Source organism: Papaver somniferum, unplaced genomic scaffold (genome assembly GCF_003573695.1).
Source record: "Papaver somniferum cultivar HN1 unplaced genomic scaffold, ASM357369v1 unplaced-scaffold_128, whole genome shotgun sequence".
NCBI classification, from domain to species: Eukaryota; Viridiplantae; Streptophyta; class Magnoliopsida; order Ranunculales; family Papaveraceae; genus Papaver; species Papaver somniferum.
Window position 1 is genome coordinate 73,038 of NW_020621936.1, and position 17,392 is coordinate 90,429.

The 17,392-nt window shown below is 36.4% G+C and overlaps 1 protein-coding gene across 1 annotated transcript; it reads left to right on the forward strand.

The window, feature by feature from the left end:
* The first annotated feature begins 4,695 nt into the window (after nucleotides 1–4,695).
* Nucleotides 4,696–16,614, forward strand: LOC113331950 (exocyst complex component SEC6). The gene is made up of 25 exons (XM_026578586.1): nucleotides 4,696–5,304; nucleotides 6,097–6,135; nucleotides 6,248–6,336; nucleotides 6,575–6,665; nucleotides 6,917–7,006; nucleotides 7,129–7,208; nucleotides 7,741–7,833; nucleotides 8,878–8,904; nucleotides 9,039–9,146; nucleotides 9,283–9,421; nucleotides 9,541–9,585; nucleotides 9,870–9,925; nucleotides 10,281–10,389; nucleotides 11,099–11,239; nucleotides 11,359–11,538; nucleotides 11,829–11,912; nucleotides 12,010–12,096; nucleotides 13,571–13,615; nucleotides 14,044–14,122; nucleotides 14,247–14,316; nucleotides 14,655–14,742; nucleotides 14,831–14,920; nucleotides 15,515–15,631; nucleotides 15,871–15,933; nucleotides 16,279–16,614. Exons 1-25 carry the CDS (start codon nucleotides 5,176–5,178, stop codon nucleotides 16,408–16,410), a joined length of 2,271 nt encoding a protein of 756 aa, XP_026434371.1. The 5' UTR covers nucleotides 4,696–5,175; the 3' UTR covers nucleotides 16,411–16,614.
* Nucleotides 16,615–17,392: the final 778 nt, after the last annotated feature.

Below are 17,392 nucleotides of genomic sequence, written 5' to 3' on the forward strand. Positions count from 1 at the left end.
TGGATTGAAATGCATACTTTCTCCATCGCCGCCGTCACCACCATCATTCTAATCACAGATCTGATATTTTCCTCCTCCTGCTCTACCACCACCACCACCGTCGTCATCATCTAATAAAGATTTATATCTTCCTCCACCACCGCCATGATCATCACCTTTATCATCGTCGCCATCATCAACAATAACACCTGGCGGAACAAAGAACAAATATCCTACTCCACCACCACCATCTCCGCCACCAACATCATCCTAATCAGCTAATAAAATAGATATTGATGAAATTCAGTAAGAAAAAGATCTGATATCCTCCACCATCAACGTCATCACCATTAACGAAGGCAAAGAAAACAAGGAGAAACGGCGGTGATGGTAGCGGCTGTTTTTGGGAGGAAAAAAAAAGTGAAACTTTAAATCTGAAATTAAATATAAAGGAACGATGTTTTTGTAAATCTTATCACGGATATTTTTGGTATTAAAAATATAATTATTTCCTTCTAGAAAGAAGAGGGACACTATTATTGTTGGGAGGGATAATTATGAAGGCCCACTAAAAGGGAGGATATATTTTCAATTTTAATTTGAATGGATATCTATTTCGGTTCACAAATCTGAACTACAGTTATTTGAGCAAAGTATCATTTAATACCTGATTCGTTGGGTATAGATTAGTAAAAATAGAGTAGTATTTAATAATTTTGAGACAGATACAATGAGTCAAGTTTATCCGTATATAATGAGGGATGAACTAGATTCACAGTTTTTTTCTTATTATAAGAAAAAAGATAACCCTCGTATTACGGATATAAATGAACCATAATGTCCATAGTTTGAGGCCCGTTTGATAAACCATTAATACATCTTATATTTTGAGTCAAGAAAAATACAAACTAGCCTGTTAGAGCATCTCCAATGGTAACTTGGTGTGCATCTTTTGTGGAAGTTGTTTTTTTATTTATGTAAAGACCAAATTTTCCTTATGTAGATGGTGGATTTTCAACAAGGGCTAAAATCGTAAACCCATAATTGTACATGCTCCTCATCCAGCAATCAGATGAGTATTGAGGCTCATGTCTCTCATCGAAAGCGTGAAAGCTCATGCCACAAGAATCTCTGACTGAGAATACCGTCTCTCAGAGTATATGTAGATGTGTAGTCTCTCAGCTGAGGCAACGGGATATCTTATGAATACTGAGAAATTTCAGTAATTATTTATATATACAGTAGAACTTCGATAAATTAATTACTTCGCTAAAATAATAAAATTTTTTGGTCCCAACTAGGCTTGGATAAGCTAAATTCAAACTCGATAAATTAATAGCTTCGCTAAAATAATAATTTTCTTTGGTCCCAACACTATCAATTTATCGAAGTTTTACTGTAGAATCGAAAGATTGGACGGCTCCTAGACAGCTTGCCTGCTAGTATAGAGCAATAACGTCTTCAGGATGTAACAATGTTTTGCCTGACTATATAAAAAGAAATATGACGCTTCAACAAGCTCATATCACTCTCCTGAATAATTAATGCTCCTAGACGATCGTACTAGTATAGAGCCATCGATTAATTATTCCTAAATCATTAGATTCATTAACTGAATCCCTGGAAAATATTCTATATTTTCCATAATATTTCATTACTTCAATTCATGGTTTTTCCCAGCATAATTCCATGGGTTAATAATAAATATTCAACGCACGGGCATCTAAGCAACTATCGAGTAAGCCCCGATTAAAATGGTGCAAGTGTAATCAGCAATAACACACTAACGAGCACCTGAATGCACGAACAAGCATTCCAAAATACGAAGGAACAATGAACTTATGCAAAATAGGAACACAATAATAAATAATAAAATATTAATCAAGGCGCTGGGGGACTGGGCCTACCGGCCGGCCGATCGTGCCGTGGCCAGTCCCACACCCAGTTTTATATTTTATCAAATTTTTATTATTTTCCTTAATCTCATGAAATTTCCCTTCATTTGAACAAATATCCTTCGTTTTAAAGGAAACTCTTCAGTTTCATAGTGTTTCCTTCCCATCAAGGAAATAATATAAAATTGGGAAAGATGTCGTGGGACCGTGTCTACTAGCCGGCCGGCTATGCCCTAGTTGTGGTCGGTCCCACACCTCATGATTTCTCATTATTTTATTATTATTTTCCTAATCTCATGAAAACTCCTTAATTTCATGATATTTCCTTCAAGTCATGAAAAATAATATAAAATTAGGGAAACTCGTGGGACCGGGCCCTAGCCGGCCATGCCCTAGCCGGTCCCACACGCCCCTTTATTTTATCATTATTATTTTATGTTTCCTTCATTCCATGAAATTCCTTGATTTCATGATATTTCCTTCAAATTATGAAAATTCCTTCAAATCATGGAAATAATACATAAAATTGAGGAAAACTCAGCCGGCCGACCATGCCCAAGCCGGTCCCACACGCCCTTATTTATTATTATTAATATTATTTGTTTCCTTCATCTCATGGAAACTCCTTCACTTCAAGGAAACTCCTTGATTTCAACAAAACTCTTTAGTTTCAACAAACTCCTTGATTTTATGATATTTCCATAAAATCATGAAAAAATATAATAAAATAAGGAAAATGCTATGGGACGGGCTCATTGGCCGGACGACCATGCCTTGGCCATATACGGTCCCACACTTCATGATTCCTTCATTTTATTATTATTTTTCCTTCATCTCATGAAGTTTTCCTCAATTTCAGTAAAAAATCCCTGATTTCTTCATATTTTCACAAATGATTGCTCAAAAGCACATCAGAAAATATCAAAACTCTCAGGACTGAGACACCAACACTTTGGTGACGCGAGCATACTACCTTGACCGACCAAGGTTGGCTCTTTGGCTTGCAAGAGGCCGGTCCCATATTTTCTCATCATTTGACCTAATTTGTTCATATTAGGTTCAAACTCTTCCAAACAATTTGGAACTTCATGAAACGATCGTCATTCGATCCCGTGACCAAGCAGGGCCGGTTTCATGACCCCTTGGTCGGTTCTTCGTCTCTTCATGATTAATTAGGCTTTATCACCTGACACTCAGACGAGCATTATCTTAATAAATGATTAAACCAGCATTTAATCATCTTCTCAGCAACTAGTATTCAAGAGACTTTGGTATTTTGCTCACTTGAGCATTTGGGCGCTACATCGTCGACCCATGATCCCATGTAGCCAGTCCTTCCTTCACTCCGTGATTAATTTTCAATAAACCATCAATTGATCATCAATTGATCGAGTTAGGGTTTTGAGTCTAAGGTTCATAATTCCAGATTCAAACGCTAATAATTTTACGATGATCTCATGGTCAACATTTTATTAATTATACTTGGTTCAGTTGCCAATATTTAAAATAATATTTAATATTTTATTTGGTCATGCTACCAATAATTCATCAAACTAGGAACACTTGCTCAGATGATCAATATTTGCTCAAACCAAGGAACATTGGTTCAACCATCAATATTCAACAGTTCATCGAATGAGCAATATTTGCTCACGTTAACTATGTTTATTCATACATTATACCTCTGTCTCAACAGACATGTTCAATTCATGAGTCTCAGAAAATTTTCAAATCATGTTCGACTCAACAGTGCAAGGACTCATTGTCCCATGAAGTCAGCAACTGACTAACTAAATACACGTCTGCCTTGCAGACTCCACAATCAGGAGACATCAATCGTGTCACATGGGGGATATTAACTAGGGTTTTGGTCTGGCGGTCTACGGCACGTGTTTTCATACACACGATGAGAATATGAGCAAGTCGTGCAATCAGTTGAAAGAGTTAACAAAGTAGTGGATGGAAAATCGACCAAGTCTCCGAACGTTGAGCAACGGGTTTTAACACGATTTCCACTTCTCCACTCTTTGATTCCATCAAATGTTACACTTCATGGGATCATGGTGTTTGCAATTCTAGCAATATAAATAAGTCTCTGAATCATGGTTAAAAACAAAAAAATCTCACGTCGAACAAACAACAAGAGATTAACAACTCAACATCTGAGCAATTACTCTCAACATAGCAAATTCAATCATTCAGAACTTATCTTATTTCAGAACACACAACACACCTACAATCTTCGATCACCATTGATCTCACACATTTCGCAGCTTCCCTCCTACAGATCGACCCATCCTCTCTTGTGACCGAATTTACTCTGGAACGACCATTGTCTTGGTTTAGGCCGGAGTACTACAGATTGATCTCTCGAATTCAAAGCACTCCCTTCTTGCAGTGCATCTGTGTGAGGTTTGACAGTTCGCTCGGTTCAAGGAGTTTCCTCTGCACGATCGTCTCCTCAATTCTGTAAAAACCAACAACTCGTTTTGCCCCATCTACACCTTAATTTGAGGAGATGAAAGGAAAACATCTCCAACCAGGAACTGCATTGTTTTAGTTTTGAACTTCTTAAACCATTGATCCAAATTATATATCTAATCATAACCATAGATAATGATGAGTAGGATGTTCACATCCTCTAAGAGAATCTCTAAAACTAGAGGCACATCATCTTTACTTTCTCTCTTTTCATTCCCATTGGAGATGATTTTTTTGGTGGAATCTTTAAAAATCCCATGTGGCCTTATATTATCTCTTCTCATTCCCATTAGAGATGATTTTTTTGGTTGAATCTTTAAAAATCTTTGTGGCCTTATATTTATGACATTTCAATGTCTCATTGGAGATGATCTTAGGGAGACACCGATGCCCTGGTCAGGTATCTAGACGGGGGATTTTTCTGAATGGCCTGCCGTTCGTCAGTCTAGCCCTCGTGGTCGTGGACCATCAGATCACCAACATGATTTCCCAAGTTAATATCGAGCCATCTATGGCCCGGATTAAGCATATAGATCTTCAGTTCCTTCCTCGTTCTTCAACCTCTGAATATGGAAAATTAGAAGCTTCTGTCTTCTTCAGATACAAAATTATCGCCGAAAAAGGAAACTACTGTTAAATTACCCCAAGGAAGTAAAATTCAATTTTACCGGCAAATCTATCTCGTCAATCAAGCTTATAAATCCTAATTCACATTAGTCAAATCTGATTCTCGTTCTGAATTTGGCTCATGAATTAAGATCTCTAGGGTTTCAGTGGATCTTGATGCTGTGAAGAATTGTTTCTTTAGAGTTGTTTCAAGATGATGGTTGAAGATCTTGGAATTGAAGCTAAAGAAGCTGCTGTTCGCGAGGTTGCAAAATTGTTACCTCTTCCTGAACTTTTAGCATCAATTTCATCCATCAAGTCGGATTACATTACTCGACAACAGGTATTTCATTTGGTATTTATTTTCATTTTTATGATCGCTTCGTTATATTATATGAAATATGAATCTTGGCATGAAATTTAGAGATCATATATACTTGAATTGATGGAAATTAGAGATTTCCCAATTTGAGGAATACTTTGATTTACTTAGATTTAAGGTTGCAGTGCGAACCTAGATAGAGTTGAAGCTGTTGATGAAGTGAGAACAGTTAATGGGAGATCAGCTCATTGTATTGAAGTCTGGTTTGTTCTGTTTTGGGGTGAGAACCATGCAGGATAAGCAAGAAGTATTATTCATGATCTCTGCCCTATTAAGAAATGAGCCAAACTATAGAACCAATTTATTTTGCTAGTCAAGTTCTAAATTGTTCGAGAACTAGAAGGGGCAATACCATGAAGAGATATAAGGAGTCTTTAAGTATGTGCTGTTTCATGTTTGTGCTAAACCGCTAGCTAAGGGATACTTTTGGATACCATGAAGTTGTTGGGTGGTGCAGATGAGTGGACTATGATGACCGACTGCAGCTCTAGGATTTAATTGACATGAATACTCTTATTATAACTCATTGATATTCATAGAATGAATTTGTACTCTACAAACACCAGTACCACCTTTACTATGACTACATGCGAGTGTCTTTGTACATTGGGACTACCATTTATTAAGAGTACTTACTCGCATGAATTTCAGTGGTACCCGAAATATATCGTCATCTGAATGATATTCATTTACTATCATTCTCTAGGTTTCTTTCTGTTGTATATAACTGGTGCTTTTGTTGTACAATGTCAGGCAAATGATGCACAACTCAGTACAATGGTTGCAGAGCAGGTACACATCTCGTAAATTTTGGACTGTTGAAGTGTTAAAGTTTAAACCTAATTCTTATCTGCAAACTTGTGTACTTTTCAGTTTAACTTAACAAGCTGTTCGATATATGTAGGTTGAGCAAGCACGTGCTGGTCTAGAAGCACTTTCCTTATCTCAGAAGACCATAAACAATCTCCGTGAGAACTTTGTTAACATTGAGAAGTATGTCTTGTTTTATTTATATGTTAAGGTACATATACGAGTTGCCAATAAATGGCTCTTGCACATATACCTTGGTTGTATTTACACATCTAGATAGAAGATAAAACCACGATCTGGGTTTGCATCTTAGACACGTACATGTGTAGGTACTAACATTTAGTGCAAGGTATGCTGCAAGTACATGTTTTTCTGGCCGTGAGTCTGTGACTGACATTTGGCTGACATTCTATTTGATCAGGCTGTGTCAAGAATGTCAAACTCTAATCGAAAATCATGATAAGATAAAGCTTCTCAGTAATGCGAGGAACAACTTAAATACAACTCTAAAGGTTAGACCAGCTTCAAGTTACATATTAGTGCTTTTCTTTTATTTTTTCACGCCTGTTAAACTATGCTGAATGTATATATGAGTCTCTGTATCTCGGTATATGCTTGAGCATCCCCCAATTTTGAAGCGTTTTCTTTCCAAACTGCTTCTCACACTCATATTCGTGTATATAAGAGATATCTGGAAGCTAATTTGCTTAATTTCCATCTTCATGAGCTGGTCATTGTTTAGATAATTTTCATTTTTGTACAGGATGTCGAGGGTATGATGTCCATTTCTGTTGAAGCATCCGAAGCAAGGGACTCTTTGACCGATGACAAAGAACTCATTAACACATACGAGGTTTCTTTCCTAGAAATATGAGATTTTCCTATGAACTATTAAAGTGAATGTGCTTTCATTTGACTATGGCACTCTTAAAGAGATGATTTTTGTTTTTTTGTTTTGTGTTTATGTCGAGGTAGAGGTTAACGGCACTTGATGGAAAGAGAAGGTTTGCTCTAGCAGCTGCAGGATCTCATAAGGAAGAGGTTGGAAGGCTAAGGTGAGATGCCATTTCTTTCACTTTCATTTTCCTATTCATATCGTAAATGATTAGATATTCTTATCAAATGATGAAGCTTATTCATGTTTCTCAGTGAGTTGTTAACCTTCTTGGCATGAATCACTTTCTTGTGTAATAAAGAGCACCTCACATGCTGACCTTGTAGTCATTTAGTAGTTCGGAAATCTTAAATGAATTTTTTTTTGGTACACTTTCACCTGATGTAATGGTCAACCCAAGTCTAGAGTGTCATGTTGTCATTTTTCATCTATTTGGATATCTTTCAGTTCTCATCAATTTGCTAAAGTTAACTTGAGCATTCCATTTAGTAACCTGCTTCAACTGCAATCTAGCTGTTATTAGTATCAACTTAAGTCGGTTGGCAGAATTGCGTCAGTTGGCCGATCTATGCTTAGTCCCTTAACTGAACCTACTTCCCTACTGCTTGAACTCTAAAGAGAATTGCATGGTCACTCTATGGTCTGGTCGAATTGAGTGATTTAACTGCTTCTTGATGATGACCTTTTTCCAGTGTGTATTTTGAAGATGTCGATCGGACTTGGGAAACGTTCGAGAAGACATTGTGGGCCCATATTGGCAACTACTTCAAACTCGCTAAAGAAAGGTATTTAACTTTTTCATATATATGCCATAGTCATAGTTCAGCATTTATTATCTCTACGAGGTATGTCATTGGCCTTCAGAGCATTTATTAAGTACACATTCTTGCACAAACGTCAACGTGATAGTTGAGGATCAATTACTTAATCGGTCTTGAAGGGTACCTCACATGAGCCAACTCCTGCTTCTCTTTCGTTGAAACTGTTTCTAACTATCCCGATAAATCAATTACTATTTACTTTGAAGGCTGATGATAGTCTGCATAAGAAATAACAACTTTATCCTTGTCGCCTGTGATTTTCTTGCTCTTGCTGAACTGGCACAACATATCCGGTGTATATGAATCTTTCCGGACTAGCGGGCTCAAAAAATTAACCTCCATGAAAAAAGAGGCGTTGAAATCTTTTATTCCCCCTTCTCCCCTTCTGCCCTATTTCCCCCTTCTCCCCTTCTGCCATAATTTCGACTGATTATGGAGGGATGATATACTTACAAGAGAAACAGCTCTAACAGTAGATCAATGTAGTATATAAAGCTTATCATGGGGATATCCTAGTAGCCGAGAAATATCTGCTCAACTGATAAGATTTACTGATTAAGATTCCCCTGAGGACTTAGCAATCCTGCCAAACTAGAAACTACTCCCTATTTGAAGTTTTAAACACTTGTTAGTTGTTACCGTATGCAAGGTTTTACTGTGTCCAACCCACCAAAAGTTTATTAAGAAATTGTAAACTGGCGTGTGCTTGGTGTGCTCATACCATCTTCTACCTTTCTCCTTAAATCATTGAATTATGCACGTCACAGAAATAAATCACGATCAAAAGTGGTTCACCGTCAAATTCTACTTAGCTTATTAATATATTAATCATATTTACAATTGTTCTTGTTGTGCACATGCATATGCACACACACACACACACACACACACACACACACACACACACACACACATATAGGAGTAAATTGTTTTTGTTTCAGATGATTTCTCCATGTTACTCTCAGCTTCTGATGCTCTAATATAATGAACTTGCTGTCTATTTTGTAGCCCGCAGACACTGGTCCGTGCTCTGAGGTATATCTTTCAACTTGCTTATAATTTTTTTCCGAGGTCCATAATGTGAGATTTACATGTATGCAAACCTTTTCTACCCAATCCAAAAATATAATTATTGCATGTACTTCCTTTCCTCCTCTCTTTTTTGGCAGGGTTGTGGAAATGCAAGAAATCCTCGATCAGCAGCTTGCTGAGGAAGCAGCCGAGGCTGAAGGAGCTGACGCCATGGCTACTGTCGCAAATCCTCGCAGAACTGCCAAGTAATTTGTTTTTTTTTTTTAGTTTGTTCTCAACAAAGAGGATGATGTCTGACCTTTCTATAATTAGTTTCTTACTGTATGTAGTGATTTTGCTGTCATTTGGTTTCACCTCTTGATGATTCCTTTTAATCTGTAGAAAGTCTACTAATGCACTTGCTTCTTCAAGAAACCTGACCCAACAAAAGTTGAAGGCTCAAGGGAAAGGTTACAAGGATAAGTGTTATGAGCAAATACGAAAAACAGTTGAGGGTCGGTTTAACAAACTGTTGACAGAGGTATTTCTGACAAAAAATCTGCTAGTTCATCTGGACAAATTGTTAGTCTCTTGAGAGAAATTAACTTGCATCGCTTACAGTCTAATGCACCTTTTTTCTGATGTAATTTGTGCATACAGCTTGTTTTTGAGGACCTGAAAGCTGCTTTAGAGGAAGCTCGCACGGTATGGCTAAAATAGCAAAGCTATGTTTTCTTGTTGAAAGAGTAACCTAGTTATGCTTTTATTACTATGTTTTTTTTTTTTAGTTTTCAATAATTATAATGTTTTTATATTCACTCGTCCATTTGGTTCTTCTGAATGGAAAGTAACTTTAGAGACCCTGTTATAAGTTTGCAAGTGTTGACTGTTGATATTCTTGTTCAGCAGATGCATACTAAGTATGTATTGGATGTTGATATGAATTACTTCCTTCCAAGTTCTAACTCAATTTATCGACTTGCTTCTAGATTGGAGAAGAGCTTGGAGATACTTATGACTATGTGGCTCCTTGTTTTCCTCCAAGGTTCGTCTTTAAAAATCATTATTCAACTTTCATTTTATGGCACTTTCGTTGCATTGTATATTTTTAGCATCAACATTTTAAAGTCTTGTATCTTCTCTATTATTACATCATTAGGTGGTCAGATCCGGCTATGTCATAGAATCTTAGTTAAATTTGTTCTTCACGTTGTCTTTTAGTTGTGGCTCTCCTGTCATAGACTAGTGGAAGGGATACTTTAGATCGTAGAATTTCGGTGAAAATACTGATAATTGGATTGCTTATCATGTGCTAGCGTGCTCATCAGGTGGGTGCCCATGTACTATTTACAAATTACAATCGATTTAGTTTGGCTTGAATTATCTTCTTTCTTTTGCAGATACGAGATTTTTCAACTTATGGTTAATCTTTACACTGAGAGGTTTATTCAAATGCTAAGGCTTCTTAGTGACAGGGCAAATGAGCTAACGAACATAGAAATACTGAAGGTATGTCACTCGTTACTTGTTACGGCAAAAGCATCTCTTGTTTTTGAACTTGTCGCTTAGAAGAATGAGTTTAGGCCGTAAATTTTGTGAGAGTGATTTTATCCATGGGGGTGATATTCTGGAACTCGGACTAAAAATCTCATGGTATCGTTTCTCTTATAGTCCAACATGAGGTTGGTTGATCCCACTCCAGTTGAAGTAGCTTTTCTTGCTGACCACCCTTTTGTAGAATTGGTGACTCCTCTCAACTAGCAGAAGGGGACTTGTGTAGTTAGCAGGTCTCATACTCGTGGAAGACAAGTGAAATTATCTCGTATTGCCATGTGAATTAAGCAGTAAGGCCTACGACAAATTGGAATGACGGTTCCTATAATTAGTGAATCTGCGCATGCTAAGGATATGCGACGAATTAGTGGGTTCTACATGGATTTGACAGTCTGGGCAGTTCTAAAGACATAACAGCGAACATAAATATCGGACTGTTTAAAATATGCTAAATTTTTTCAACGTGATCTATTATTTAATTAAATTAAAAGTTCTGTTGACCAAGATTCTCTTTTGAGATTGTGCAATCTTAAAGTTGCTTATCAATGAGAAAAGAACTGAGCACAAGTTGTTTAGCACATATGTATATGCAGTCTTCTTTGATCATTTTATGGATTCCATTACGTACTCTTATTGCTTATAGTCCGTCCTCCTTTCTGAGTAGGTTACCGGTTGGGTGGTAGAATACCAAGATAATCTAATTGGGCTTGGTGTTGACGATTCTTTAGCTCAAGTTTGTTCAGAAAGTGGCTCCATGGACCCCCTTATGAACTCATATGTTGAACGTATGCAGGCTACAACTCGGGTATTCTTCTGGCTCCTAATTCTATTGTGCTATCAGCTGATAATTAGAAGTACTTGTGTTATTCTCTCTAAGACAATTGTTTTCTTACTGTTCTTTTCATTATATTTTTTCTTTCATAGAAATGGTACACAAATATCTTGGAGGCTGATAAGGTCCAACCACCAAAGAAAACAGAAGATGGTAAACTCTATACGCCAGCTGCCGTGGATCTATTTAGGATTCTGGGGGAGCAAGTGCAGATAGTGCGTGATAATAGTACAGATCTTATGCTATATCGAATTGCATTGGCTACTATTCAGGCAAGTTAGCATTGTATAGTACATTGTGAATTCTTGAACTTCTCTATAATTATAGTTGTACTCTTACTATAAAAGGTTGTTCTTGATGAGTCGTCTTCTATTACGGAAGTTTTTTTGTTGATATCAAAGGCGTAGACATGCGTTAAAGATTAATGAATTGTTATTATTGGTAATTGTGACTTACTCCATTGGAAATTTCTTCAGACTTGTTATGCACTTTTTTATCTGGATATCTTCATTAATTTATATTCTTCACTTTATTTACTTTTGCGACCCCTTTCTTGTTTCAGGTAATGATTGACTTTCAAGCGGCTGAAAGGCATAGGCTTGAAGAACCAGCATCTGACATTGGTTTGGAACCCTTATGTGCAATGGTGTGTGGATATTTTGAACCTCTAGTACATTTAAGACCCTTCTGCGTTTATAAGAAGTGTTATTCATATTCATATATCTTTATTTTTTTCGTAATAGATCAACAACAATCTTCGCTGCTATGATCTAGCAATGGAGCTTAGTAGCAGCACCATTGAAGCTCTTCCACAAAACTATGCCGATCAGGTGATTTCATAATTATTTTATTTTTCCTGCACTCTTTTAGTCCCACGGTTAATTAATACTTAAAAATTCGTATTGTATTTATAGACTCAATAAATAGGACCTAGATAAACAGGAGGCTCTCTTCTAGGCTCAACAAATTAGAGAGAGTACTACACTGACTCTCTAGCAACCTGTACGTGTAGAGCTACTCTTCACTCTCTACATGTTCTGACATATTATTCTGAAAAGTCCCATTTATTTCATTTTCTCGATAGAATTACTTTAACAATACTAGGTAAAGCAGACTGCTCCCTTGGAGTTATAAAAAGAAAGAAAAGGCCCCCTAGCTTTTGTTTTGCTCTCTACCTTGGTAGTTAGTTATCAGTCTAGCGAGCATACCCAAAGTTGTGACCCAGATCTTTTTGCATCTCCAGTAGAGCTCCTCCACATACAAAATTTATTTATAGATCATGCAATTAAAAGTATGATTTAGAACTTTCTAAGATAGTATATCCAATGCTCAAGTAATGACTTGGTTCTTCAAATTTCAAAAATAACTAGTTTGAGTTGGTCAAACTGACACTTACCTTTTCTGTTGTCCACGTAATTCGGTCGTTTGACTATGTCAGATGTGTGATTTGATTCAAAATGGTACAATCGGATAGTTAAAGGCGAAAATATTTTCATGAATTGTATTAAGAAAACTGGGGATCAATGCCAATTACCCTGTTGATTTTCTATATGTATAGTGGCAAGACTCACTCTTCGTTCTGCTAAGTTTCGTAGACACTAGACAGCCTTTTGGAGATCAACCTTATCATTTTGGCTCCCTTAATGGCTAATGTACCCCATGTGTTGAGTGTCTTAAATTTGTGTTGTGTTTCTTGAGATATCTTGTTTTTAGGACAAGGAAGTATCGATCTTCCAGAAGGTATCTTAAGAAGACATCCCTATGCCCTACTCACAAAATCAATGAAGATATATCATATTTGAAGCATGATAACTGAGTCTGCTGAACAAAGTTTGATTTATAGTTCACTCCATGCAAACTTTTGTTGGCATAAAAAATTTGTCATTTGGATTGTCCTTGGCGGTGGTTCTATCGAAGTTACTATTCATCCTATTCGTATTCAGTAACCTTGCTCAGATTATTTTTTTCCGGACTTAAATGTATAGGCTGCCAATGTTATGTGGTTGGATTTGACTTATAGCGCATCTGATGTTATTTTGATATGTTTTACATTATTCTAGCTCAACAACTTAGTTCCAACCTTTTTTTGGTTATCAAGATTTATATAATCGAAATCAAATATATAGCTCATATGTAACTTTTGAGTTGTTCCAAAAAAAGCTTCATGCTGATACTACTGAAGTTCACCTTGTTTCAATTCACAAACTCATATATGTAGTAGCCATCTTGAGGCACAACCTCTTGAATATGACATGTAGCTTATATGTTGAACTTTCGTAAATTTATTTTCTTGTTTTCCCGCAGGTGAACTTTGAGGATACTTGCAAAGGTTTTCTTGAGGTTGCAAAGGTTTGTATTGGTTCCATCTTTATCAATTATACTGTTGATGTTTTCGAATGCAAGGTTTGAGGGTTGTTGTACTGTTATCTTTCTTGATAGACTGAGAGATCTTAATTTACACATCGTTTTCGTTTATGATAACAGTTAGAAACTTCAAATTTCTTTCCCATCAGTTGACAAAATTGTAAGAAGGATGACAGAAACCTGATCCACGAGCTAATTGTAAAGTAGCTTCAGTTGTATTTAGGTTTTTTAATAATTGGTTCCAGTGTGCCAGTTCGCCATTTTTTTTTCTTTTCCAGAAAAATGAATTTATTGTCTTGAGTTTGAATTTTCTGTGCATGTGTTCGTTAAGTGTCACGGGGATGGGGAACATCTCCATGGTCAAATTGTGTTTCCAAGTATTGTCATATACTGAGTGCATTTCTTGATGACAGGAAGCTGTGCGACAAACTGTTCGTGTTATCTTTGAAGATCCTGGTGTGCTGGAGTTACTTGCCAAGCTCTACCAGAAGGGTAAAGAATTCCTGCAAATATGAACTGTTGAACCACAAAATATGCAATGAGTTCAAGTTTCTAATTTGTGATTGAACATTTGTTTTAGTCTGTAACTAGAGGCATTTTTTTTCATATATTTTAGAGTGGTGCGAGGGATTGGTTACGGAGTACCTAGTTGCAACATTTGGCGATTATTTCTCAGATGTCAAGATGTAAGTCTTTCCTCTTGTAACTAGACCAATTTGTATAGTATTATTTAACTGCTACCTCCTACCACTCTAAAACTCCTCCTTGATACTCCATCAGATGACTTTTTCCCTTTGCAGTCTACATATTGCAATTTATGGATTTTGCTCAGTTGTGGGGAAGATTTATTCCCCGACCAATAATTTCCTCCATGTACACTCTCCATAGTTGCTTGATGAGTTCGACTTGATATTTTGTGTTTCAACTTCATTGTGTTTCACAGATGTACACTGAAAAGCACAATTGTTTGGTTTGTCAAATAGTGGTGAAAGTTTAAGCTTAATGTGATTTTTTATCCTCGTAGGTATATTGAAGAAAGGTCATTTAGGAGATTCGTTGAAGCTTGTCTTGAAGAGACAGTGGTTGTTTATGTTGACCATCTTCTTACACAGGTATCTCTTGAGAATGTTTAATGTTGCATCAAAATGTTTTTCAAGTATTGCCTCTGACATTTTCTTTGTTTTCGTTATGCTTGAGCAGAAAAACTACATAAAGGAAGAGACAATTGAGCGAATGAGGCTAGATGAGGAGGTTCTCATGGACTTTTTTAGGGAATATATCAACGTAGCAGTAAGTTCCACTTGTAACTAAAAAAATGTTAATTATGCAGTTATCTTTGCTTTAAACTTCTACCCTGTGGATGTACCTGTTAGAGAAGCAATGTAAATTGCTGATTCATTAGACACATGAAGAAGGTTATCTTCGATTGTTGGTCTTTCTTTAACCATGGTAAATCTTCTCTAGTCATCACGAGTGTTTATCCTTCGATGGTTTCTTGAAGATTCGGGCGTACTTCCCAATTTTTCGGTGTAATAATGATACTGGTACGAGTATTGATGCGCGTATTAATGTGGGTACGTCGGCATAGCCAGAGAAAAAAAAACAAGAAACATGAACAATCAATTATATACATAATGTCTATACATGAGTTACATTCAGATCAAGTAACGTGACACCATTTATATTTTGAAGAAAAAAACAGCCATGTGTTTTCTTCTCTTTCACTCTTTCTTATTCTATCATTTTGTGCGCTTTATATAAGTAAGTTGCAAATGTATTCAAACTTTAAATGCTGGCAGAGCTGTTGCCATATGCGCATCCGACATGAGTACCATTGTCAATGTTGATCTAACGTGTTATTTCTGTTTTCTATGTTTTGTGCAGAAAGTCGAAAACAGGGTGGGTATCTTGAGTGATCTAAGGGAGCTTGCTTCAGCTGAGAGTCTGGACACCTTCACACTCATCTACACGAACATTCTTGAACATCATCCTGATTGCCCTGTAAGCAGTGCCAACATTTACATCAAATGTTTAATTTTATATCCTTGATGTAGTGTGTATGTAAATTAGTGGCCGAGCTAATCGCACATTCTAAAATATGATCTCTGGTACTGGTATTAACATGAAAAGCAAGTTGGTATTCAGGATACCCAATAAATATGAAGGCTCCCGTCCGATATCCATGTATCCATTAAACCTTTTCTTACTGTTATTAATGGCTTTTGGTTACACTTGTGCAGCCTGAGGTTGTAGAGAAGCTTGTTGCATTGCGTGAGGGAATACCACGAAAAGATGCTAAGGAGGTAAACAGTCTTGCCTTAATACTTGTGTGATTTGGTTAAGAAGATGCTACCGATTATGAAATATGACAGGTCATTTATCATATCTGTTGTACTTGAGAAAAAGTAGTCCAAAATGTATAAGTAGGTATCATTTTAAAGATTCGAATTGATAGTCGACGTAACTTTTAAGGATTGAGTGATTCTATCCTCATGTCTTATAGAGTGTACCTGCAGGTCCTAAGATCCAATATCGCACCCCAAATAAAAAAGAAGAAAAAAACTTAAATTTCAAAAACCGCCACCAACTAAATCTATGATTAAGTTCTGGTGTTTGATGTATTTGTATTTTCATGTTTTGTTCAACAGGTTGTACAAGAGTGCAAGGAAATTTATGAGAATTCATTTGTTGATGGTCATCCTCCGAAGGCAGGGTTTGTGTTCCCTAAGGTCAAATTTCTTCAGCACTCCAAGGGATCCCTCTGGAGGAAGCTCACTTGAGTTCCTCTTTTTGCTATTAGCGAATGGAAATGCAATGGGTTTGATCATTTTGAAGCTATTGCCTCCTAAAGTGATTGTGTATTTGTATTATTCTCTCAGTTCTTTTTTATATTGTTCATTTTGCACTGTATGATTTTGATAGAAAAATCTGCTGGCCTCATTCACAGATTATTTTACTATTATAACTTTTTTTTTAGTTGTAGATTTATGGTGTTCATGTGGTTTGCCAAATCAGAAACTTACCAATTCTACAGTGACCACCGTGGTTATTCTCGTGGGAAATCCCGTAAGAGAAACGGTTTGGACAATGTTACTTCAAAAAAGTGTGCCCCTCGAATGGGATTGGGAAAAATACGGTATAGTCCAAAATCTCGTCCAAATATACTAGTTAGTCCTAATCCATTCAACTAAGTACAAATTAGTCCTTTTTTACCGAAAATACATAAATAACCTTCTTGGTTTACAATTTAGTCCAAATATTTGCAATTTAGTCCAAAGTGACTCATCTTTCGAATCGTTTGTCTAAAATTCACAAACTTTATATATTCGGAAAGCTCTTTCCGATAGCTACAAAAAGAGTACCCATATGACTATATAATTTTCATTTTTTTTTAAACTTACACTGGTGTAGATTTATGTACACATCTGCAAAAATCCAGAAAATCCAATATCAATGATAGCCAGACTGCCACTCTAGTCTATACAGACCGACACAAATATCAACCACGCCAAGCTCTAGTTAGATAATAGTCGGATTTACAGAGGTTGGTTTAGCAGTCAACCTGTATGGAGGATAAAACGATAAAACATAAGAAATCGCAGGTTGAAAAAGAAGGAATTAACCTTTCACCAACAACCATATAAGAAACAAAGCAAGAAAACAATCAAAAAGAAGGGATTAACCTATAATATGAACAAGAAGAGATTAACCTAAATAAATGACCATTAATATCTTATTTAGATCACTACCTAAATCAAAATA

Bases quoted from the DNA above. Each gene is read 5' to 3' on its own strand.
- LOC113331950 (XM_026578586.1), top strand. From the start codon at position 5,176: ATGATGGTTGAAGATCTTGGAATTGAAGCTAAAGAAGCTGCTGTTCGC. The intron at 6,136-6,247 runs GTACACATCTCG...CGATATATGTAG, and splicing joins GTACAATGGTTGCAGAGCAG to GTTGAGCAAGCACGTGCTGG. The intron at 6,337-6,574 runs GTATGTCTTGTT...CTATTTGATCAG, and splicing joins AACTTTGTTAACATTGAGAA to GCTGTGTCAAGAATGTCAAA.